Source organism: Pseudopipra pipra, chromosome 3 (genome assembly GCF_036250125.1).
Source record: "Pseudopipra pipra isolate bDixPip1 chromosome 3, bDixPip1.hap1, whole genome shotgun sequence".
NCBI lineage: Eukaryota > Metazoa > Chordata > Aves > Passeriformes > Pipridae > Pseudopipra > Pseudopipra pipra.
In genome coordinates, this window is record NC_087551.1 from 110,685,722 (window position 1) to 110,711,727 (window position 26,006).

The 26,006-nt window shown below is 49.3% G+C and overlaps 1 protein-coding gene across 2 annotated transcripts in view; it reads left to right on the forward strand.

Annotated features, from left to right (window-relative positions):
• Positions 1–2,158: 2,158 nt before the first annotated feature.
• Positions 2,159–26,006, forward strand: part of TNFRSF21 (TNF receptor superfamily member 21) — a 34,950-nt gene continuing 11,102 nt past the window's right edge. The window contains exons 1-4 of one of the 2 annotated variants that reach the window (XM_064650705.1): positions 2,159–2,317; positions 7,984–8,638; positions 10,350–10,847; positions 25,217–25,482. In XM_064650705.1, the coding sequence (XP_064506775.1) occupies positions 2,264–2,317; positions 7,984–8,638; positions 10,350–10,847; positions 25,217–25,482 (1,473 nt within the window). In that variant the 5' untranslated portion in view covers positions 2,159–2,263. Of the gene's footprint in view, positions 2,318–3,239; positions 3,303–7,983; positions 8,639–10,349; positions 10,848–25,216; positions 25,483–26,006 lie in introns of those variants that run through there. The other variant, XM_064650706.1, reaches the window with a different exon arrangement.

Below are 26,006 nucleotides of genomic sequence, written 5' to 3' on the forward strand. Positions count from 1 at the left end.
TCCCTTCTAGCTCCCTTCCAGAATTAGAGATGGAGAAAGTATGGAGAGAAAGTATGGGGAGAAAAAGTTCACTTTGTCTAGGAGAGAAGCCTTCTAGCTGGATTCAAACCTCCCTCAAACCAGAATGGGGCTTCTTGCGGGCTTCCAAAGGGCTTGGATAAACCCACATTCCTGTAGAAAAAGAACACCACCTTTTATTTCCTTTTTTCTTCTTTTTTCTCTTTTTTTAGATGGATTTTTACAGGTTCTGTGCTGCTTACTTTGGTGTGGCACTGAAACTCTCCCTTGGTTCAACTGCCTTCAGGATGCATCCAGAAGGTGACTATTGGTCAGTAGGATTTGTGCATGCTCTGGAAATCAGCTGTTTGACTGTTTTCCTCAGCAGAAAACCAGCAAACCTTGAAGACCCTGATTAGCCATACCTGGGGGTGCTCTGGTCTCCTGGCTGGATTTTGGAACAACCCTGAAGCCTCGTCTCTGTAAGGTCCTCGGACTTATGTTGCAACTCTGGCCCCGTCTCCTGTTCCTCCTGACTTCTTGGATACCCCTGGACCTGTTTCCATCACTTGCCACAGCTATCGATGGACATTGTAACCAGCACCCTGCTCAGATGTTGCAGGATGGGCTGTCAGAGCACTGTCTGTGCTGGGGCCACCCTCAGCATCCAGCTAATCCTCCTCCGTGGAGGGATATGTCTGCTCCCTGATGCATTCCTCCACCACAGGGAAATGTGCTGCACGTTCATAGAGTCATAGAATGGTTTGTGTTGGAAAGGACATTTAAAGGTCATCCATTGCCAACCCCCCTGCCATGGGCAGGGACACGTTCCACTAGACCAGGCTGCTCAGAGCCCAATCCAACCTGGCCTTGAACACTTCCAGAGATGAGTCATTCACAGCTTCTCTGGGCAGCCTGTGCCAGCACCTCACCACCCTTCTTATAAAAAAAATTCTTCTGTATATCTGTCTGATATTGGAGAACAAGAAAACCAAAATAAACAAAAATCTCACCCCAAGATTTCATGGTGCTGAACACCCATCCTGCTGCAATTTCTCTGTGCTCACAGCCATGGAACACCTGAGCTTCACCCAACTAAAACCACCAAGGGAACAGAAACCACTGCTGCCCCGTGGATGGGGTGGACAATGGGATGGATTTGGAGTGGGGGGCACAGGAGGGTTTGAGAGCACAGGAGGGTTTGAGGTCACAGGAAGGTGTGGGAGCACAGGGGCATGCAGGGGCACAGGAATGTGTGGGGACATAGGGGTTTGAGGGCTCAGGGGGTGTGGGGGGCCAGGGTTTTAGCAACACAGGGGCTCTGGGGGCACAGGATGGTTTGGGGACACAGGATGGTTTGGGCCTACAGAGGGAGCAGGGGCACAGGATGGTTCAGGTGCACAGGAGCTATGGGGACACAGGAGGCTGTGGGGGCACAGGATAGTTTGTGCCCACAGGGGCTGTGGAGACACAGAATGGTTTGGTCCCACAGGGGCTGTGGGGGCACAGAGCTGTGAGGCTACAGGATGGTTTGAGGGCACAGTGGGCTGTCAGGGCACAGGACTGTTTGGGGACATGGGCTGTGGGGGCACAGGATGACACGGGGACACAGGGGGTTTGGGGTCACAGGGTCTGTGGGGGCACAGGATTGTTTGGGGGCATAGGATGGTTTGAGGGCACAGAATGTTTTGGGGGCACAGGATGGTTTGTGCCCACAAGGTCTGTGGGGACGCAGGGGGTTTGAGGGCACCGGGGCTGTGGGGGCACAGGACAGTTCGGTCCCACGGGGGCTGTGGGGGCACAGGACAGTTCGGTCCAACGGGGGCTGTGGGAGCACAGGACAGTTCGGTCCAACGGGGGCTGTGGGAGCACAGGACAGTTCGGTCCCACGGGGGCTGTGGGGGCACAGGACAGTTCGGTCCCACAGGGTCTGTGGGGGGCACACGATATTTTGGGGGCACGCGAGGGCGCCCTCGCTCGCAGCCGCCGCGCGGGCGGGTGACGCCACGGCCGCCGCCCCGCCCCGGCCCCGCCGCGCCGCCCCCACGTGGCGCCGCCCGCCCGGCAGAGCCCGGCGGCCCCGCAGGCAGGTGGGAGCGCGGCGGGCGGCAGGGCCCCCGCCCCGCCCGGCCCCGGCCCCGGCTCGGCCCGGCCCGGCCCGGCCCCCACCATGGGCGCCCGGCCGCCGCCGGCCCCGCGCCCCGCCGCCTGAGGCAGCGCGGCTGCACGGGCAGCGCCTCGCCCGCAGCCCCCCGGCTCCGCCACCATGGGGGCCGCCGAGGCGACCCGGAGCGCCGCCGGGATCACCGGTGTCCTCACGGTGAGTGTGTGTGTGCGTGTGTGTGTGCGCGGGGCTCGGGGTGCTCGGTGCGAGGCTGCGCCGCCCGCGCAGCATCCGCGTGTCCGCGGGGTGGGTGGGGACGTGCTGCAGTGCGGGGGCAGGTGGGCAGGGGATGGGTGTATCAGAGGGTATCTGGGTGTCCTGCGGCCCCCCCTCCCCGCCGGGGGGTGTGCGGTGCTCCCCTGTGCCTTCCCCGCGGTGTGCTGCCCACCCAGTCCCGCAGCCCCAGGTCCTGGCAGGGAACGCTGGCTGGGTGGGATATTCCCTGCGATATCCATCCTTCCCATCCCCATGTTAGCGCAGGCGGAGGCATCCTCCATCCAGGGCTGTGCCGCATAGCCAGGGCTGAGCGGATCCTTGTTCTGCCCTCTGCCCCGCTCCTGGAGCTCGGCACTGGGCAGAGATCCATCCATCCATCCATCCATCCACCCATCCGTCCCAGCTGCTTTTCTTGCCACCCTTTGGCCAGGCAGCAAAGCTCCCCGTAGCGAATGGCAGGCAGCTGCCTCGACTTATCAGGGAAATGTTTTCCGGCAGCTTCATCTCCACATCTACCTTCCCAGGTAGGGCCCTTCCCAATCAGCGCTTTAGGGCTACATCCCGTCTATTTTGGGGAGAGATGGTAATTCGGTGTGTCAGGCAGACGCCGCAGCTGCTGCGGCTGAGTTGTGTAACCGAGGAGAGCACTTGCTCTTGAACTCAAGGTGGATCTGAGCAAGCTGGCGCTGGCTCGACAGGAATCCGAGTAAACAACAAATAATCTGAAGCTGGAAGGGCATTAGCTGGGAAAAAGCCTCTGAAGGCAAAGGGTAACTTGGGGCAGCGGCGGAGCAGATAGGTCCGTGCGCGGTGCTGGCCGTGCGCTCCCGAGCGCCGGGTTCCCGCTGGGAGAAGCAAGTGCTCTCTGGAAGATGAGATGCTGATGAGGAACTTGAGATATGCAGCTCCAGCTAGGATCCTGGAGGTCAGTTGGGAATGAAGGGTGTAGGGGGAAGGGGAAAAGGATGATGTAAAAGGTGTTGGGAAATAGAATTCTGGAGAATAAAGTGAGACTAAGAGCAAACACATGTATGTTACTTGTGTGTTCTCACACTTCTGTGTGTGTATGAGCAAATGAGCTGTAAGACAAAATTCCCATTTGCTTGTGAGCTGGCAGGATGCTTCCAGGGTTTTCATCCAATATCTTCAACATTTTGGGCATCTCCCTTTGGCCCAACAAGGAGTTAATGTCTTCCCAGCCTGAGGGAAGCGTGTTCAAATCCATAGCTGGTGGGTCTTATATGGGTGCAGCAAACCCAAATCCTTCTGGCTGCTTTTTTTAGGAGCGGTAGCGGTTGCATGGGGCTGGTGTTGGCCATGGTTTCACTTGCTTGGCGGATTTTTTGGGCACCCACCAGCTGCTGCAAGGTGGTTTCCACCATCTCCCCACTGCCCTCACCTGGAACTTGTATGATGTCACCTTGCTTCAACTTGGGGCTTTTGGAAACCTGGGGTATTTCATCTGTTTGGAGCAAAACCATGGCTGGCGGGGATGCTGGCGAGCTTGGGTCTGCGCTGACTGCAGGGGTGGCTGCTGGGTTTTCCTTCATGGGGACCAGATGTTGCAGTGCTGCTGTTCTGGCTCACTCATCTGCCTGCGTTTCACTCCTGACATCTAGTAAAGGAACTGCTGAGCAGTGAGTCTCGGACTCTGGTTTCACAAACCCCAAACCAGCTGAAATAGCTGGTTGTGTTGCAAGATGCAGAAACTTGCTTTTCTCTTCGATACTCTCCTCACAGGCAACTTTTTTTTTGGTCTGAGTAACTCGATCCTTTTTACTGAGAGTGGGGCAGGAGATGGGCTCCTCCTGTCTGCCAAGTTACCGTAAAACTTCCAGACTAGTTTATTTGTCTTTCTGGGGTTTTTGTATATTTATTTTTTTAATGTTGCAAGTGCTTTCCCGGTGCTGTCGGCAAAGGGTGCAGCTGATCTTTGGGAAGGGTGGCGGGCAGTGCAGCTCATCCCCAACCTGTGCCAAGTCATCACCATGGAGCCAGCTGCTGTTTCTACCAAATTCTGTTGGTTTTGCTTGGAAACCATTCCCAGAGTATCAGTTTAGCACTGTTGGTCCCTGCGCTCGCTTACAGCTCTACTCCTGTTCTTCTCTACTGGGATCAAGTGCCCTGCGTTTAGCTGCCTTTTGTCTTTATTTTACTTTACTTTACTTTATTTTATTTTATTTTTACTTTAGTTTTAGGTTTATTGCTGTGTCCCCAAAGGACTGGTAGCAGGGTGCCACTGTACACAACATAAGGTTACAACAGTCTCGGTGTCACAGCATTTTAGGACACAAATTTCTGGACAGAAAGTTGATTCACCAGCTTTCTGCTGGTGCTTTGACTCACCAGGCAGGTTTGGGTCCTGAGTGAGATGTGTATTCATAGAATCAAAATGGCTTGGGTGGGATGGGACCTTAAAGATCATTTAGTTCCAACCTCCCTGCCATGGACACAAATGCCAACCACTAGACCAGGTTGCTCAGGTGTTCGCAGCAGCATCCTCTGTGCAAGTGCCCAGGCAGCTTGTGGACCCCCAAAAGCTGTTTATTGTGCAGGTTACCCATTGGGTTCCCCTGCAGCACACAGCTATTGAAAGAGGGTGATGGAGACACGGCACAGAGGTGACCACTGAGGTGGAGTCCTCAAGCTGGGTGGTGGTGAGGTGGAATGTGCCTATGCCAGCTGTGGGGTGCTGCTGCCTCAAGGGGTTGTTTGCAGCTGAACATGAAGGTCCCCTTGTTTGAGTGTTTCCCAATGTGGGGAGGTGAGAATGGTAGTGCCCCTCAGCCCAATCTGACTTCCTCATACCATAAAACCTTCATGTGTTCAAATAGGTGAAGGTGGCTGGGCAGTGCCTTTGCTCGTGCACTGCAGGGTGTTGGTGCTGAGTTGGGGATGCTCTTTGAGATTGTGGCTGCCCTGTCCCACTTGACCCTTTTGGAAAGGGACTCCTGTCCCTTTTAACCCTTCGTTGTTAAGAGCTGCTTCTGCGTCGGGCACGGGGAGCATCGCTGAAACTGCTGAAACCAAATCTGCTGTGTAGTGTTGTCTTGCATCACAGTTTCTCCTGTGGTTTTTTTGTTACCCTATACACTTCCTTTGGTACCGGAGTAATGAACTGAAATGCAGCGGCTCAGCGGAGATCGCTTTGTTACTTGGTTGGTTTTTTCACTGGCAAACTGGTGTTGTCAGCCAGAAAGACAACTGGTGTTGTCTTGTTCTGTGTGCTAGTGGGCAGCCGTGAGGGTGACAGAACAAACCAGCAGACACCCCTTTTTGCTGAAGATGTCCTTCTGCTCCTGGCCTTTGCTTGCAGAGATCCAAGGGGTGCGAAACCCAAGCAGCTGAATTATTTCAGGGACCAGAAATGCCAGTCTGAATAAATAGCGGATGCACAAAGCTGTTTAGCCTGCCCCCACTGGAACTTGCTGTTCTCCCTAAGCTTGGAAGTGCATGTGCAGCTGAAGATCTTAGGATGTTCAAAAATACCAGCACTGCACTGCTTTGCTTGAGATAGGGTTTAAAAAAAGCCCAACCCAAACCTGGTGCTGTTACAGGCTTTAGTCACCCGGATGAGTGATGGGAAGATGCTGGAGATGGGAAAAACAGGGAGAGCAGGAGGGAACCCATGGCACATGCTTGTAGCAGGGCTGTCTATGGTTTTCCCGAGGTCCGGCTTGATGCTGAGGGAGAAATCAGTGTCTGAGACAGCAGTATACAGCTCACCCCTGATAAGGTGGGAGAGCCACTGCCTGTCCTGCCTCTCCCGACACCCTGTCCCGCTGGCACTGGAGGAGGGTGAGTAACACAGGTGACCCCCCACTCCACCTCGACGAGAGGCTGGATTGCTAATTCAGGATGCGTCATGGAGATTACAGGGGAGGGTGGCAGGTTTCCTTAGTGCCAGCTAAGCGCTTTGTTAAATCATGTCTTAGGGGAGGGGAAAAATAAAATGCATCCTGTAAGCCTTTGCTGCCTGCCAGGGCAGCCCCGCTTTTTAATTTGACGTGCTGTAATTAGTCTGGCCGCTGCAGGATCCTCGTCAGCTCCTGCGGGCTTGCCTGCTTCTGCCTGCTCTGTAATTGCTGCTTCAGGGGGAGAAAACTAACTAAATAAAAAAATAAAAATATGAAGTGTTTTGTACAAATCCCAAGCCGTAAATTATTTAGCAGGTGAAACAGGAATGTGCCGTGTGTTTCCAGGAAAAGAGAGACTGCACCAAAAAAATGATGCGGCGCGGCTTGCGGCTCTGCCGTGATGTGCCTTCTGCAGAGTCATGTTGTTGGGAGCCTTTTTTTATTTTTTTTTTCTTCTGAATATATTCTTGTTGGCTGATAGCCCAGAATAGGTAGCAGAGCGGGAGGCGAGGGATTGTATAACACAGCCAAGTGATTTATGTGCTTGGCTGTGCAGCTGAACAGCATTAGGGTCTCTGGTCTTTTTACCTTCAGTGTAGGAAAGCACCTTTGAAAATTCAAGGTAACGCTGACTTGTTCCCTCTAACCCTCTGAACTTATCCTGCAGCTGCTTGAAAATGTTTCCTATTGCTTTGCATGCTGTGTGAGGTTGTGTCAGCCTTTCTTTTGATATGCCTTTTGTTCTTGGTATCTTATCTCCGCTGCCATAACTAATGTTAAATCCATGGACCAGAGGTATTCTGGGGGAAGCAGAGATCCTTCTTGGTAGATGGGGCTTCTCTTAGGGATGGAGCAGGATCAATGTGAAGGAATTAAGGGAATAAAGCCTTAGGATTGGAAGTCAGTAAAGATAAACAGATTTATAGCCATTGTACGGCGAAGTCCAGCTGGTTTTATTTCAGTGTCTAAACACTGGCATCCGTTTACCTGTGTCTGATGCAATGAGGAGCTGAGTTACAGCACAGCTGTAAAAATAGCACCAGGTTTTCTCTCCTCTTGCTAATGCAGCTGGTGAGTTTAGAGTGAGTTCAGATGTGGTCGGAGGCTCAAAGCAGAACATCCCTTGTGGTCTTGACCAACCCAACGCTTGCACTGGGCCATAAAAACTTGTGGAAGGGCAGAGGGGCTGAGAAATGGTTCAGAAACAGCTGCTAGCCTGGATTTTGTCCTGGTTTGCATTACTTAGAAAGGTAACTATTTGAACAAGTGCAGATTAACAAATAGAGGAGGAAAGTTTTACAGGTCAGAGCTTCCACCTGTGTGTGTTTTTTGTCTTCTCGGCGAGCGCCTGCCTTGTGCTGGAGCCTCTCAGCCTTGAAATGCAAAGCTGGTTTGAATTCTCCTGGGGTGCCCAGGTAGCACATACTGCTGAAACTCAATTAGCAGTATTTACCACCCTGGCAGGGTTGCAGTGTAAATGATGCTTAGTCTCACTGAGAAGTGTGGTGTCAAGTTTAGGGAATTATAATTGTAACTGGCGATGTGTCGGGAGAGTGTGGTGCCACCTCCTCGGGTTCTATTCCACTCCAGCCTCACTGAGGTCCCTCCCCTGGGCGTAGTAACTTGTCCATGGTCCTGTGGCTCTGGGACATGCCTCTGGGACATCCCTTTGAACCTACAAGGGGTCGCTGGCAGAGAGGGCTCCGGTTGCATGCTGTTGTTGACTGATACCTCCTGTTTGTTTTCCAGCTGCTCATGCTCCTTGGCATCGCTGATGGTCAGTCGAAGCTGACCTCTGAGCAGAATGCCATCAGCCTCTCCCCTGGCAAGTACCGCCACCTCGACCGTGCCACCAATGAAGAGCTGACCTGTGACAAATGTCCCGCAGGAACCTACGTGTCTAAGCACTGCACGAAGAGTACCTTAAGAGAGTGCAGCCCTTGTCCAGATGGGACCTTCACCAAGCATGAGAACGGCATAGAGCGGTGCCACCCTTGTAGGAAACCCTGTGAACTGCCAATGATTGAGAAAACTCATTGTACTGCCTTGACTGACCGCGAGTGCACTTGCCTGTCTGGTACGTTTCAGACGAACGATACCTGCGTCCCTTACACGGTGTGCCCGGTCGGCTGGGGCGTCCGCAAGAAAGGAACCGACACGGAAGACGTGAGGTGCAAGCCGTGCCCTCGTGGTACCTTTTCTGATGTGCCTTCTAGTGTGATGAAGTGCAAACCATACACTGACTGCTTTGGGAAAAACATGGTGGTCATCAAGCCAGGGACGAAGGAGAGCGACAACGTTTGTGGTCCTCCAGCGTCTCTTCCGAACATGTCTTTGACTTCATCGAGCACCGAAGTGGGTGAGCAGCCCTATGAAGTTCCTCCAACCGCTGATCTTCCCAAAGGTAACGTCCACCACGTAAACACAGATGTGGGTTTGGTTGTGGGATTGTGTTCCTGCCTTGGTCAGGGTTGGTTTTAGGGTGTTAAAAACCAACCTGGTCTAAAGCCAGGGTGGTGCTTTTGCTTCTTGGCCAGAAGGCAGCTGCAGAGTATATTGGGTTGCCCTCACTTATATTAAACCGCATTTAATAACATTTTCAGTGAGACTGCAGTCATGGTCAGACTCCTGGCTCTCCTGCTGTTTGGGCTGAAAGGACATCACGTTCCCCAGCCTCTTTCCCCATCTCTGTGATGCGCTGGCACAAGTCTTTGTGCAGTTGTGGTGAACCCGAGTTGGGATGCAGCAGGAAAGCCCCTGCTGCAGTCTCCCTGCAGCAGGGAGATGACTCTTCTGATGGATTCATTGCTTTTGTGCCTGTGCTTTCCTTGCTGTGTTTCACTCCGTACTCTGCCAGAGTACAGTTGAATGAGAATCATTGCTGAAACAGCCCTGCAGGAGCCTGGGCTGTCCTGTAACTTTACTTTCTTCAATTTCTAAGATTTTCACAAGTTACCAACAGTGGGGAGAACTAGGTGGAGTTCCCCATTCTCTTGCTTAATTGGGAGTGGTTCATCCTCACAGTCTTTATAATGATGCTTTAGCTGTGGCTGGTTTTGGGGCTGCTGCTGTAGGACCCCACTCAAGGTGGTACTCTGCACTCCCTGGGAAGCAGCTTCCCTACAGTGTCTCATATTAAGCATTTTAGTTAAAAAGTGCAATTTTTGATAACCTTAACACATGAGCTGGTAAATATAATTGCAAGGAAGTGTTGACATTGGTAGGCTTCCAATGCTTCACCTTTGTTAGGTCTCAAAGTTTACTCTGACATTGTTTTATCATTGGGAGAGGACAGTGTTTCCTGAACTTTGAAATCAACTGCAGACAATTACGTAAAAGTTAAAGGGTTTTCCCTGTTTGTGTCCTGGTCACAGTGTTTTGGGTAATCAAGTCAGGGGCAAAACCAGGTTACAGATGGTTAGACCCACTCTCTGCGTCAGCTGGGATGAGGCACGATCTTCAACAGATGAGTTTCCAAAATACACTGCAGTTTTTGCCACAACAGCCCTTCTTCCTCTTCTCGCCAGGCTTTGGTGGTGCAACTGGCTGGGACCTGAGAGCTGTTGGTTGATAAGGAAACTCAATAAAGATGGAAGGTAGCTCTTAGGGGGAAGTTTGGTTGCTTCAGAAACCTGTTTTGTAGTTGATGCATCTTCAACTGCTTGCAGTGCTGATAAAAAGGTTGTGCATCCTTAACAAAATCCAGTGGAGAGATACTAAGCCTGCAAATTGTTATGTATTTTTGTACTTTTAGCCCCAATATGAAATTTCACAACTGAACTAAAACTAATTTTTGTAAACTTAAGAAAGAAAAATCAACTTGCTCAAAGTTGGGAGTTTTCTGAGAAATGCTGAATATGGGACAAACACAGATTAACAATATGCCTATAATAACTCATTTTTTTTAATAAGCTGCCACCAGCCTTAACCACCAGTTTTACCTCAAAACTCCCTCTGTAACTGTACCCGTCTGTTCCCAGAGACAAACCTCAACTTCACCTCTACTCCTTCTCGCTGCCTGGCGTTGGGTTTCTGCCTGCTGGCCAAGCAGGGTCTTAGACCTGCCATATCACATCTCCGGTGCTGTGACACTGAACTCTCCTCTCCTTTCGCAGGTCTGAACTCTTCAGTTCCCGATTTTGTCCCCTCCCCAGCGCCGCGTGCGTCCAGCAGCGTGGTGGAGCCGGCACGCTACGACAACGAGACCTCGGCCAACGGGACGGACGGTGCTGGCAGGACCCTCATGGGCTCTGGCACCACCAGCCAGGCACAGAGCTACCGGCACAAGCAGACCAGCCAAGCGCTGGAGAAGCAGCCGTCGCTGGAGATGATGGGAGGCGAGAAGTCCAGCGTCCCATACAGGCCCCCCCGGCGAGGTTCGCAGAACGTCCACCAGCACTTCGACATCAACGAACACTTGCCGTGGATGATCGTCCTCTTCCTGCTGCTGGTCCTGGTGGTGATCGTTGTCTGCAGCGTCAGGAAGAGCTCAAGGACTCTGAAGAAAGGGCCCAGGCAAGATCCCAGTGCCATTGTGGAAAAAGCTATTATGAAAAAGTCCACCACCCCCACGCAGAACAGGGAGAAGTGGATCTATTACTGCAACGGGCACGGTGAGCAGTAGTGACTGGGCTTTGGAGGGGCTGCCCCCACATCCAGTGATGGCTTCTCTAACTTTCTGGGTCTTGTAGTGAGGACAAAGCTCATATAGTGGTTCCTCAGATGTTTCTTCATCCTTGGCTTCTCCTTCTTCCAGTTCCCATGGCGTGTCCCTGCTCTTGGAGGAAGGGTTAATGGAGGGAATGTCACCTGCTCGCTCCACCTCCTCTCCTTCTTCCCACTCATCCTTGGTAGAAGGCTCTTGAGTGAAGACACCTTTCTTTTTCCTTTCCACTTTCCTTATGTGTTACACTGTCCTTATTTTCTCGGTGACTCAGGGTCTGGTTATCTTTCGTGTTGTCCTTTTACCCTCACCCCATCAGTTTCTGGGAGGCTGAGTCATCCCCCGCCTCTTGGCAGCACTTCAATTTCAGGTTCTTAGCCCTAAATCCCAGCTGCTGGCTTGTGTCCCCAGCCCTTTGCCTGTGCTGGAGCCAGGAAGGTTGTCCTTAAAGGCCATGTCGTGGACGTGTACAGCTCCACGAGTGTCATCAGGTCTGCCTGGGCGCTCTTTTTAGTAGTGTTTTCTGTTCATTTAGTGGATGATTTGCTGTCAGCTTTCTGATGAGACTTTAAAGATGACATGTTGTGATCATTAAATTGGAATCAGTAATAAATTAATGGTGGCATGACTGTGAGCACTGAGCAGGGTGCGTGGTTCTTCCTCTGCAGAGCTACAATGGCAATTTTGACCCCTCCTGATCCTGTGCAGACAGCACTGACAAGTCCTTACTCTGAGCTGACGTTGCTCAACCTTAAACATCCGTTCACAGTTAACCTTTAGAAAAGCACATTTAACAAGGGGGGGCAAACAAAGAATGGATTGAACAAAGATTGTAAGGTTTAAGAGAGATCAGTCCTTGATGAAAGTCATCCTTGAGTGCTCAAGTACAAAGCAAAGAAGGTTTTGAATAGGGCGTCTTTGGTCGTGTACTCTCTTCACCTTCCTGCCGATTAACAGACCTACACTTTGTTTGCCTTCATTAATGCATTTATAGAACCGGTAAGGTCTTGTTGGAATTAGTTTTCTGCCTTCTCTTGTATTTGTGTTGCTTATCAGTTTCCTTTTAAGTCTTTTGAGTTCTTGGGCTGCAGTTTCTTAAGCTTTTTTCCTTTTGTGATAATTTTTTCCCATTCGTGATAACTTTTTCCCATAACCCCTGCACTCCATTGTCCCTAAAATCTGTGGTACCTGAAGCATGGTCCTTGAGGCTGTGGTGAATGATCTGCAATGGAGTTGCAGAGCTTCATTAGACATCCTTATTTGTGGGTGCTAGCAGAAATACCATGTGTCTTTGGCCATGATTCATTGGCCAAAAGCACGTGGTTATTACTAAACTGTATTAACTCTTTCCCCCAAGTCCTTAATTACCAGTTGGTTGAATTTCTGACACTTTCCTGTTTTCTGAAGCATCTCGGAGCAGGGGCTGAGTTCGTACAGGACAGGGATTGATTGAGAGCAGGGACCAGACCAAGTTGGATGGATGCAGTGGATGCAGTTCTGGATTCTAACCTGGTGTTTCAGACCCTGTGCCAAAATGCCTGTGCTGCAGGTAGTCCTTCTGGAAACCTACACACTGAGCTGCCTTTGTGGGCACTGCTGTGTGTTTGGTCTCCAAGCATGATTCACATTAAAGAAACCATACAAGTAAGAGAAGGTTTATGTGGTGAGCAATGAGACTGTATTTAGGTATAACCCTAAATATTTAGGTTGTAACCTCACTATCCAGATCTTGTCATCCTTTGGAGGACAGCATCATTCATGGGTCATCCTGTGCTTCCCAGGATGAGTTGTTCCAGCCTTCTCTGTCATCTGTTAACAGCTGAATTCAGCTAGTGCATCAATTTTGCAGGATTTCCAGATTGGGAAATAATCTGGATGTAATAGCAAAACCAATCTTAGGTGATAAACCAGCCTGGATGGAGTCTGGAGGTGAATAACCCCGTTACTCCCAGTCATTCGTGCAATAGTCACGCTGGTTCCCCCTTGGCGCGGGTGGCTTCGTGACTTCCTCCTGCCCAATGTCCTCAGTTGAACTTGTGCAATCAAGGCAGACAGATGAGTGCAAAACAATCAATGCTTTGTCTTGCTTTTAGTGCAAACTAAATACTGTTACATTAGCTGGAAGGGCCTTGCTCATTAGTTCTTGCTTGGTGGTGGTGCTCTGTCATGTCAGATATGGAAATTATTCTCATTATTCTCCTCTGCGGCAGTGTATAAATCCCTCTTTGCTTTTCCAGTTGGAACATCTGGCTCTTAAGACTGTTTACTTGAAAGGAGAGGTGTAGTGCCATAAAGGAATTGACCTTTCATTTAATAACTGGCTGTACAGCTGAGATGAACTGCAGAGCTGCCGTGTCATGGCTTAGCTTTCTGCTGCTCCAGCAGTGTTTGTACCAAATCATGCTTCATCCTGAAGCAGCGTTTCAGACAGGGGTGACTACAGCCAGGGCTAAACTTCAGGCTGTTGCAGAGAGGATATCTTTCCCCTTCTGTGCTGCTGTGTAGATCCCTCTATGGTAGGAGCCAGAGCAAAGCCTCCTTAGATGTGAGGACCACAGCTGCTCCCCAGGTGCCAGCCTGGTTTGTGGTTGTAATAGAGGTGTGGAGAGCAAGCAGTTAGGTTTTAAATTATGTTCTGTGGCTGGGGGTGAAGCCTCTGGGCTGGGTACTGGCAGTGCACCCACATCCCTATGACCTCCCCACCTGTAAGTTGGCAGCATACCAGCGAGGGGTTGTGGTGTTTATTGCCTGTTTACGTAGCTGTTGCAAACAGTCTCCCCCAACTTTTTCCTAGTTTACCGCCTCCTCCCTCCTAATCTTTTCAGTAAACATCTTTAACCTTCAAAAGGAAAGTCCGGTTCTGAGGTAGGCTCTGGAGCCTCTCCTGGAGGAGCTGTGCTTGGGCACCTGCCTTCACACCAGCAACCCCCCAAGCCTCCTGTGGCACCAGGAGGGCATCCAAGGCCTTGCCTGTTTGGAGGATTTTATTACTGGTTGCTTCAAGGCCATGGGTGCTGGGTAAAGCACAGTCAGGGTGGCAGAAGCACTGCTCTGTGCTGGAGCAAAGTCATCTCACTGTGCTTGGGCTCCTTACCAAAAGAGGAGGATTTCAGGGTGGAAGTAGGGGCTGAAGCTCTTCCCCAGTTCCTGAAGGCACTTGATTCCTGAATTGTTTAAATAATTGAGATAGGTTTGCTATCCTGGTCAGCAGTTGTTGTCACTGGGTGTTTCACTTGACCTCATCTCCCCGTGAGCTGGTATCTGTGCCCCATCCTCTTTCTGGCATAATACATGCCTTAAATAACAACCCAAACATAAAAATAGAAGTAGCTTGGGAGGCTGGTGTTAAAAGGACACATGTCCTTAACATGGATATGTTCCAGCCAAGGCAGCAAATGCCAATGATTCTCACTGGATTAAATGGTTCAGAGGTCTGGGAAGAGCTTGCAATGACTAGTGGCCTGAGTTAGCAGCCAGCCTACCTCCACATCTGTCCTTGTGTCCACCCACACAACAGGGGCTCTTCCCAGAGCCCTGACGTCTTGTCTACAGGGAATTGAGAAGGTAAAGCAATGCCAGCAGTGCAGCTGTGGTTGGAGAAGCTGGACCTCTTCCTGCTTCAGTTGTCTCTTACTTTGCAGCCCTGCCGATGGGAATCCAAAGGAGAAAAACAGTTTGCCAGAGATTTCCCAAGAAATTATCCACTTGGTGCCTGAGTGATGTGGGTACTGGGCTGATAGGGCTCTGTGGTTTAACCTTGTAGGACTTCTTTTTTTTTTTAGAAGATCAAGAACAGCCTACACACAGGACTTTCTTGTAAACAATCCCTTTATTTTAGCAAATACCCATTTCCTTTCTTCAGATATTTTCAGAGGCAAGGAATTGAGCTAGGCAGAAACCTTTCAATAAAAACTGAGAATTGAAGCCTGTCTCTCAAATGTCATGGCAATGCCAAATTTGCCATCACTCTATGCCAAATATGAAGATGGGCTTGAATTCTTCTTGCAGAATTTGCTGATAGTGCTGCCTTTGACATTCACACATTTAGTAGCAGGGGGATGAAATACAAAGGCTGTAAAATGTTAGAGTAAAACCTGTGTATAGAAGCAGCTGCCTGAATTGATATGCCAAGAGGCAAGAAGAAAGTTTGGTGATTTTTGTTTTTTTGGAGTCAAAAGACCAAAGAAACAGATCTTGGCAGCACTGGCCTGGCATGAGATGCCACTTCCCTTTTATTTTTCTTCAAGTCTTGTAATTGCACATTATTGCAGTGGGTGGTGAGAGCAAGGCCAGGAAGCCTCTGGTTAAATAATCAGAGACATTAAGTGTTCTGCAAAAGCTGTTTGCAGCTGTGATGGAGCTGAGGCTTGACTGCAGGTAGAAGTTCTGTGCTGATAATAAATAGCTCAAGATCAAAGTGGGGAGTTGAGGAATAGTCCTTGGCTTGCATATTGGTTGCTGAGGGACCAGGGCTAGGCCTGAGCTTGGTCTGCTCCCAAAGAAGACATTGAGGATGTTAAAGAGACCACACCCTTAATGTGAGCCACTTAGTGTAATGGTTTTGTTTGGTAGAGGTCCTTTACCCTGTCATCAGCTCCTGAACAGGTCCCATCTCGGTGGCAGGGGCTGCTGTGGAAACACACCCCTGGAGACCATCTCTTCCATCTGCAGAGCACTGGGAGGAGTGATGGGGATAAAAGCTTCACCAGCCTCAAACTGTGGTGGCCTCGAGCTTTTGTGCCCAGACCACAGGTAGGGCAGAGATGGATGGCCATAGCATCTCAGGAGGGCAGGTGTGCCCAGTGCTGCTGACATAATTGGGTAATTGAGGTTACGCCTGGAGAGGAGCAGCCCTAGGCTTGTGTGCAAACCCTGATATGACTCTGGCAGGTAGAGCATGAGATGAGGGATTAATGTCTGTCTACCTGCCAAAACGGAGAGGCAGAAAGGTGGTGTGTTTTGTTTTTGTTTTCCAAAGCAGTCTCTCCTCTGGCATCTTCAGCTTGATGATCTGCAGATGACTCCTGGTCCTCTGATGACAGCCTGTCCGCTTCCGCAGAGTGAGACCCAGGCAGAAAGGGAGCTGGTTAAATTGGAAGAGGAGGGTATGTGCCAGGCACCACAACGAATATGGATGCTTAAAACAGGACTGATTCCTCACTGGAGCTTGTTCTGCTGCATTTTGTGCTATGTTTGCTCCAACATGGGCACAATGCTCTGCTTTGGGTGGGGTGAAGCAACTCTGCATCTGCAGCACAAACCTCTGCCATAGGAGCGTTGGGCTGACATCTGATGAGATCAGAGCACCATCTTCCATGAACCGCCCAAATTAAAACATTGTTCAGGTTTCCCCAAAAATCATCTTTGTCCTTTTGAGAAGCTCTATGTTTTCCAGAAGGCATATGCAAGAGCTGACCAGGACTTCTTGGTGAAAGGGAGCCTTGGAAAATGCAAACGTGAGAGGCTGCTGTTCTGCTTAGAGAGGAGGAAACCTAATAATATACAGGTTTATCATCTCTTGTTCCTTGACCTTACTGCATTAGCACCAAAGACTGGTGCTTGATCACTTTTAATGTGTGTTACTACACGAGCCATCTATCCACAGCATGATCAGGTCTGTGTGAAGTTGAGACATTTGCTCCCAAGTCTGCTTCAAAATAGAAAAGAAAAAACCAAATTACCCCATGGCCAAAATTCCTGGGTGGCCCCTGTATTAATTTAATGAGGGATTGGGATTTGTGCCTGCCCATTAAGGTGTAGGGCCGAGTGTCAGAAGCAGGGCAGCTCTGCAGGAGAGGAGGATTGTCCTTGGAGAAAAACAGTCCAAGCCCAGTGTGGTTTTTTTGCCAAAAACCCGACACCAGTTTCTGCCGGGAGGGCTGTGATTTCACACTTCAGTAAGGCTCTCACACATCACTCCTCGAATAACAAGGCAGATTTTTTTTTTAACTTGCTCTCTAAGACTGGGGGGAAAAAAAATGCAGGAGGTGAATTTAATCCTTGGGTTGGCATCTGTGGGTGTCTGGATATTTATAAGGCTCTGGCCACGGTAGCGTGCGTGCTCAGGGCTACCAGCTGTCCCAGAGGGTTATAATGAAGATTAACTCTGCGAAAGCTGTTTAAAATTTAATAATTACATAAAATACTTATGCTGGCCATTCCCATGCAAACTGAAGGAAGAGCAAGTCCACTCTGCAGGTTCCCATTTTAGCATCCCATAGTAGTGGGCAGGAGCTTGTGTGGGTCCTGGGAGGGTTGGACCAAGGTGCTGTTACAGAGATGACTTCCACTTAACATGTGTTGCGAAGGAAAGTCTTGTCTCTTGCTGACCTTCAAGTTCCCAGGTCAGAAACATGTTCCTAACTGCATGTGGCTGATCCTAGACCTTTCTCCACTGCTTGGTTTGGTTATTTTCCATAGAGCATGTGGGAGGTGTTGTTAAGGAGTCCTTTCCTGCCTTGCAAGATTTTTGGTTTTGTCTTTAAAAAAACAAACAAACAAACAACAAAACAAGTCCAAACATAAGGATTTAGTGGTTTGTTGCCCAAACAGCACTTGCTGAGGATGTGAATCACTGGGTCCTGGGAGGATAGCAGCACTGTCCTCCCTGGTTGCGAAAACTACCAGATCGTTAACAAGTCTTTGTGAGTGTGTCCTTTCTTCCTGTCTGACAAAGGCTCTTGTTGGAATCATGGAAATGTTTAGGTTGGAAGGGACCTTAAAGATCATATAGTTCCAACACCCCTGCCATGGGCAGGGATACCTTCCACTAGACCAGGTTGCTCAGAGCCCCGTTCAGCCTGACCTTGAACACTTCCAGGGATGGGGCAGCCACAGCTTTTCTGGGCAGCCTGTGCCAGTGAATTTCTTCCTAATATCTAATCTAAACCTGCTCTCTGTCAGTTTAAAGCCATTCTGTCTTGTTGTATCACTCCACGCCCTCATCAGAAAGTCCCTTTGCAGCTCTGTTGTAGCCCTTTTAGGTACTGGAAGGTCCTGTAAAGTCACCCTGGAGCTTTCTATTCTCTGGGCTAAACAACCCCGACTCTCTCCTCCTGTCTTCTTAGGGCAACTGCTCCAGCTCTCAGACCATTTTTGTGGCCACCTCTGGACCTGATGTAACAACTCCACATCCTTCTTATGCTGGGGACCCTAGGGCTGGATGGTGGGATCTCATGAGTGTGGAATAGAGGGAGAAAATCACCTCTCTCAACCTGCTTGTCATGCTGCTTCTTATGAAACCCAGAATATGGCTGGCTTTCTGGTGGGCAAGCGCACATTGCCAGCTCATGGTCAATTTTTCATCCATCAACACCCCTTGGCAGGGCTGCTCTCAATCCCTTCCTCCCCCAGCCTGTGCCGATACTGGCAATGCTCTGACCCAGGTGCAGGACTTTTCCACATCTTCCAGACCTCATTTAGGACCTGAAATATATTTGGAGGGCAGGGGGAGGAGTTTGAGTTTCCAGTAATGTCCCTTTTTGGCAGCAGTGAATTGGTGAAATTTTTGTATTTTGGAAAGGTACTTGTGCTGGGAATTTGGGATTTCTAAGTCCTGGTTTGGCTGAGCTGTGGTATCTTGTCAGCTGGAGTGTGGATGTGCCGCATCCTGGCTCGCTTGTACATGCAGGCTCTCAGTGTGTGCTCAGAGGTAAAAATAGGCTGCTCTGGCTGTGTTTCGCATGAGTCAGGAGGATATTTGGGGGAGGGAGGTGGGCTGAGCTCAGGAGCAGAGCTGCATTTGCAGTGATTCGGAGCTTTTATCCGAATGTAGGGGAGGGTTGGGCTGCATCACCGAGGTTTTTCTGTCTGACTTGTGTGTGCCCTTGGGCTGTGCACTCTGTCTGTGATGTTTCATCCAGACAGCCTGTCACAGTCAGGATTTGTCACTGCATGTGGTGCACAGACTAATATTGCCCATCTCTGGAATACCTGTGTCAATATGTAGGTGGTGGAAGCTCCAGGTGCTCGGCTCAGATTTCTACTGGGATGGTAGGGGTCAGTTTCCCCCAGATGTTGTGGGTGAACTGGTGGGACCTGTCCCTGATGATCAAAGGCTGGAGCATGGAGCCTCCTGAAATCCAGCCTTCCTGAAACTTCATGAAGCTGTCTCTGGAACCGTGGGCAGATGAGCTGCTCACTCGATGAGACTGTGTGTGCCACAGGTCCTGGACAATCTCCTGAACTTTCCTTTCTAGCTGTATAAGACCCCTTATAAGACTTGAACTGATGTTGAGTTAAACGTTTTCTCTGTGCTGTGTCCCTTCATTCTTTGTTATTAATGGGATGAGAGAACACATGGCTTGGGAGGGCTCTGAGTATGAGATTTCTCCTCGAAGGTGGCATTTTCTTAAGCAGCACTCTTCTGAAAAACACCAGTTATGTTTGGCTTGAGTTCTGAAAATGAAAACAATGATGTCTTTTTGTTCATGAGAGGAAGGAACTGCAGCTCCTCTGTGGCCAAGCTGTGGTTAGACCTCACTGTATCTGCTGCCAGGTGCTGGGGTGTAGCCTTGGCGGGGTGGCTCTTCCGCTGCTCTTGAGTTTGCTTAAAGATGTGAAAAAATAATGGCAGAGAAGAGGAATGGCCCCTTGCAGGTACTGTACGTCAGCGTGCCAGCACTGCCGGTCACGGCCCCGCGCCACACTGGCTTCTTGCCCTGCTGGAGGCCAAATGATGCTGAAGAATTGGATCTGTGTCCAACCTGTAAATAGCAGGATTACGGGAGACCAGTGAGGCTTGTCCAGAACAAGCCTTTAAAGCCCAGCCAAGTCTTATGTGCGTGTTTGATGACCACCTTGGTGACGTGGAAGGAGTCTGACTGCTCTGACTACATCAAAGTGTGCTCCAGTGAGGCAGGACACATCTGAAGGAGCTGGAAATGGGTGGGAAAAATCTTGAACCAGATTCAAAATAAGCAAATGGAAGTCACTTAAGTAAACTGAAATGGTGTTTATGGGGAAGGAAGGCAGAGGTGAGCAGTGTCCAGAGACAGGCAGTGGAGCTGGTGAAGGGGCTGGAGTGCAAGTCTGATGAGGAGCAGCTGAGGGAGCTGGAGGTGTTTAGCCTGAAGAAAAGGAGGCTCAGGAGGGACTTTATTACTCTCTATGACTACTTGAAAGGAGGTTGTAGAGAGGTGGGGGTCAATCTCTCTGCACTGCCTCTTCAGAAAGGTCCTCCCTTCAGCTCAGTGTCTTTGCAGATGAGCTGGATGTGTGTTCAGCAGTGCTGTTTGCTTGTGCCACTCTGGAAGCATTTTTCCATTTCCAGATTTGTCTCCATTTCTCCCAGTGTGCCCTGGCTGTAGATGGGCCTGGTTGTGCCCACGTTACCATGTGTGTGCATCCACCCGTGGGCTTTACACTTGCCTATGCACAACATGTTGGCCTTGTCCTGGCTCGAAGTGGAGCTGATCATTGCTCTGGGGTTATCACTACCTTAAAATAGTAGGTGGCTACAGGGAGTAGCCCATCACAGCATTTAGAGACTTGCAATGTTAAGGTAATGGCAACTGAAATGCCACCTGCCCAGGTACTTAAGACACACGTGAATGTCCTGGATCCTTCAGATTGTTGCCTGCTCTGGACTGGCCATGGAAAACACAGCTCAGCTGGATTCAGATGTGGGGGTTCATTTGTGTTTCCATTGTCTGAGGCAACCAAAGCTGAGTCATCAATGGTGATGGTTCCTGATGGTGATAATGTGGTGGTGGTGTCTCCTGCATTTGCAGCAGGATGGTGACAGCTCTCCCAGGCTGTCCTTACAGCCTGTGATAAAGAAGGAAGACAACTCAGGCTGTTGCAAGCTCAGACCAGCTTTAGCTTTAGCATCAACGTGGCTGTGACCAGCCTTGTGTGGGAAGTGTGAAATGAGTGGGTTAAAGCACCATCTCTGCTGAGCTTGGCCATTTTACTTGGGATTGCTGGGGTCTGGAGGGCTTTGAGCATCATCTCCATCCTCAGGGTGCAGATGAGTGTGCTTGGAAAAGGTTCTCATGGTTCAGGGACTGGGGAGGACCTAGGACCTAAGATGGAGCTGGGATTTTTGCTCCATGCACTTTGGGAGGCACCTTCCCATCATGATAGGATGCTCTGGCACTATTAGTGCTCTGCATTGTTAACTCGTAGGACTTCTGGAAATATGGAAATAGTAGGATGGTAATCTTATTACATGCATTACCATTTTATTTTTGTTGGAGCAGTAATACTTGGCAGCATGCAGCCACAACTTGTCATGTAATGGTTTTAATCTTATTTTTCAAGAACAGAGGGAGCAGTGTTTTTCTTACTGACTGGAGCCAAATCTGTGCTCATGTCTGTGTCTCTTCCATATCTCTCTGGGGTTTTGTTTGCACAATATTGTAGTGGATGTAGCGAACATATGGGGCTTAAATTTATTTAATAGTCGCAAGAAAATGAGTTTAAGGTTCTTACAGTATTAAGGTAGGCATTTCCAAATTCATTTTTAATAGAACATTTGTTCTTCAAAGATTATTACGCGCCATTAAGTCCTCTGCTGCCTGGTGTGTTCTTGTGCCCTGGGATGTTATTGCCAAGGGATATAAACATGTTTATGGGCCCAGTTTATTGAACGGTGAGATTAAATATACTAAACTTGAAAATGTCAGTAGGAGCATGAGCACTTCGTCATAAATCCTGTGTGAGAACATTAGGACATAAATGTCATGTCGCTGCATAAAACCGGCGCAAATCAAGTTGCGAGCAGCTGAAAACTTTTCTCACCAGGACAGCAGCTGTAAACACTGGGATTTATCAGCATTAAATGCATGGATAGGAGCAGGTAGTACATGGGTTTTTCTTTTTCTGGGCGGATTAGGTGTGCCATGCAGGGATAATAAACCAGCAAATTATGTTATGATACTTCTGTATGACTGACGTGCATGGGAGTGGGTGTGGGCAAAGCCCCCACCCAGCTATGACGTGTTGTCTTGCTGCAGGGCAAGTGCTGGCAGGGGGACCCAATGCTGCTCATTTTATGCATGTGTGTCTATAAAAAAAATGGGCAGCATTATCTCTATCCATATACCTATATATATGCCACTCAACCCAGCAAGAATAAAATCCTGAATACAAGAGTAAAAAAAGCTCTGCAAGATTTATACAGTGAGATAATGACTTATGCACTATATATATATATCTAAGTGCATAAATCATTATCTCTCTATAGATAGACATATATAATAGGTGGTGTCAAACCTGCTCGTCCCTCTTTGCATTGCTTTTTTTTACCTTGGTGCACAAGCCTTGCAGAGCTTTTCCTGCCCTTGTATTCAGGGATTTTTTAGGGTTTTTTTATCCCCTGGATTGAGTGATAAAATCAAGTGGCAGCTGCATAAACCTGGCATTTTGCTGCTCTTATGCCAAAAGCAGTTGGATTTGCTGGTTTAAAGGACCTGACTCCAAGCCTAAGTTGTCTTTTGGGCTTCTTACTGACCAGGGTATGTGATATGGGAAGGCATAAGGGCTTGGCAGCCAGCATGGTTTGGTCTGTCTGTCCTTCCTGCACAGGACTGACAGCTAACATGGATGCCAAGTCACCAGTGGATGAGAATTTGGGATTTGCCTGAAGCACACAGGCAACCTGTGTCCCTTGAACTGAGGACCACTGGGTCTTCATCTGGGAAGCATTAACAAGACCAGGCTTAATTCCTGCCACACTCTTGTAATGTGATGGGCAACAGCATCTAATGATCTGAGACACGTCAATAACCCCATCATAAATCTCAACAGCAGGTCTGCAGCCTTTTCTCCATAGTTTAAACCAAGTCCTCTGGTTGGTTTGGGGTTTTTTGGGTGGGCTGCATCCCCCATGCTGGGTTGGTGAGCTGAGCTTTTCTGGTGGGAGAAACTTTGACTCTTACAACCCATGTGAGATAGTACATGCACGTGACTGTAAACAGCTCGGGAGGGAAGTGTGGTTGTGGTGGGAGGAGGGTGGGGAAGTACAAAATGTGGTTTGTACTTTGTGTTTCTTGGTGTTTCTGATTTAGAGCAGGTTGAATGCACCGGCTGCGAATGCACCAAGCAACGTGGGCTCATGGCTGTGTTATCTAGTTTGGAAGCGAAAACTGAAGTCTATATATAGCAGGCCTTGATAAGCTTCCCTTAAGTGAGAAGAGGTTTGGTCAAAAATATCATGAAGCTGTATCGTTTTTGTATATGTATTTTTTTATATAAGCATATATACACATATATGTAAAATAGCTGTATCATAGATTAGAATATATAAAAGTATGTGTAATATATATATAAATATATCAGGTGAATATATATTTTATATAGGGGTGTGTATATTGTATTGGGTTTGCTTGGCAAGGGTTTGGTAGCAGGGGCTGCAGGGGTGGGTTCTGTGAGAAGCTGCCAGAAACTTCACACATGTCTGACAGAGCCAATGCCAGGCAACTCCAAGAGGAACCACCACTGTCCTAGGCTGAGCCCATCAGGGATAATGATAGAGCCTCTGGGATAACAGATTTAAGAAGAAGGGCAAAAAAAGCCAGTAACTTCAGCCAATAGAAAAAGGAGTGAGAATATGTGAGAGCAACAACTCTGCAGAGACCAAGGTCAGTAAAGGAGAAGGAGTGACAACCCCACACCTAGAGCAGGTTTGCTGGCAGGACTTGTGACCTGTGGAAGGGACCCATGGTGGAGCAGGGAAGGAGTGTGAGGATTCCTCCTCCTGTGGAGGAAAGAGCTGCAAAGACACTGTGATGAACTGACTGCAGCTCCCACTCCCCATCCCCCTGTGCTGCTGAGGGGAGGAAGGAGACAGTTCAGGAGTGAAGTTGAGCCTGGGAAAAAGGGAAGGGTGGGTGGGAAGTGATTTAGTTTTTATTTCTCATTACCCTACTCTTGTTCGTTTGGTAATAAGTTAAACTAATTTCCCCAAGCCGTGTCTGTTTTGCCAGTGACACTCTGGTGAGGGATCTTTTCCCTGCCCTTATCTCAACCCACGAGCCTTTTGTTATATTTTCTGTACCCTGTCCAGCTGAGGAGGGCAGGAATAGAGTGGCTTTGGTGGGCACCTGGTGTCCAGCTAGGGTCAACCCACCGCATATTGGTACATATATGTTTACATATAAAAAGGAGATAGCAATATATCTATATAAGGCTGTATAGGGGTTTTTTGTGTCTTTGGTTGGTTTGTTTGTTTGGTTTTGTTTGGTTGAGGTTTTTTTGGTGTTTTTTTTGTTTTTGTTTTTAATCTATTTGGCTATATCAGAGCTGTGACCTGGAGCTGGGAGGTTTGGTCTAAACAGCATTAGAAATTGTTAGATTTTAGACCAGATGGAAAGACCATGGCTATGATATTCTTCTGTAAGCAGCTGATTTTGCTGACACAGCTGTTGTGCCTGCAGAGGGAAAGAGAAGCGCTCCCTGTAGTGATGGGGGCATGCTGGCTCACTTGGAAACCTGAGGTGCGCTTGTCTCTCTGGAAAAAGTGAGTTTCTCTTTGCAGCTCACCTATGCTGACCCTTCGCGTGGTTGTTGGAAAAAAAGGTGTTGCTCAGCTTGATAAAACAGGGTTCATTAGTTGTTATGAAGGATATATGGCTTTACACGAAGGTGTAACTCCTGACCTCTAGTAGACTCAAGGATAAGTGTGTTGTTTGTATTGCTCCCTAACCTTCATGGAGAAAACCCTCACCGTCTCAAACCAGCATGTGTCAAGGGCTTTTCTGAGGGAAACTCTGTCTTTTTGCTTTCCCTAGAGCAAAATTCCTACCAGATCTTCCATTCACCCAGTGCTCACCCGGTGCAGCGTCTCCCACCCCATAACTGAGTCATCCCACCGGTCCGCACTGGAAATGGCTCTAAATGAGATCATAGCTGCTGTAGGTGCTCTGTTATGGAAATACAGATCTTTATAGAGGTGCTTTGGTGACTCACCTCTTAATCCAGCTCCTGTTCCAAGCAGTGGCTTCAATGCAGGCGTGTGGATGAGCACGTGGCCCTCCTGCCCTGCTCCTCCAGCCGTGCACTGGCTGAGTACCAGGGGTTTTCCTGTGCCGAAGAGTGCAGGAAACTTCACAGATAAATTATGTGATTGGTTTTAGAGCACGCTGGGGCATCTGACGGGTCTGTCACCCTTTATGTGCATAGGCAGCTGTTGAGCATGCTATGGGTTGTGCTTCTCTGCAGCATGGACTCTGAAAGGTCTTAAAATAATAATAACAACAGCAAAATCTCAAAGACCAACCCGAGAAAAGCAAAGCATGGCTATTTGGGGATGAGAGAAGCTTTGCTAAAGCCTGCAGAGCCCCGTGCCTCACCTGTAGCTTCTCTGCCCCCCCGCAGGCATCGACATCCTGAAGCTGGTGGCCGCCCAGGTGGGGAGCCAGTGGAAGGACATCTACCAGTTCCTGTGCAACGCCAGCGAGCGGGAGGTGGCGGCTTTCTCCAACGGCTACGCGGCCGACCACGAGCGTGCCTACGCCGCCCTGCAGCACTGGACCATCCGTGGGCCCGAGGCCAGCCTGGCCCAGCTCATCAGCGCGCTCCGCCAGCACCGCCGCAACGATGTCGTGGAGAAGATCCGCGGCCTGATGGAGGACACCACGCCGGTAACGATGGGCTGTGCTCCGCGTGGGCTGGAGAGCGTGTGGAGGCAGGGCACCCAGCTGTGGCCTGGAGCTTAGCTAAGAGCTTCGCTGGGCTCCATCTCTCCACAGAGCTCCTCAGGGGGTTTATTTTAAGTTGTACATTGCTGTTGAGCAAAGTTTTGCCAAAGTTTGCTCAAATCTTAGTCAAAGTTTTGATGAGCTCTTAAATCCCGTGTTGTGCTTTGCACATTATCCTTGAAGATCACCAGGAGGACCTAGTACCTGAGCCCTTGTGTCAGGGACATGGAGGAAAAAGCATCTCCCTTTAAATTTGCTCTTAAATGCTGTAATTAAATGCCATGGATTTTGTGAGAAGGGCCAAGTATCTTGGGTACTAAATGATGCTTCCTCCAAGATGGTGACCAGTAGCACTGGGGAGTCCATGCAGCCCTCCAGAGCTGTTGCCTTTTGGCAGCCCTGGCCTTAAAACAACCTGTCCCATATTTTGGGAAAATAAATAAATTGCTGCAGAATATCCTGCAGTA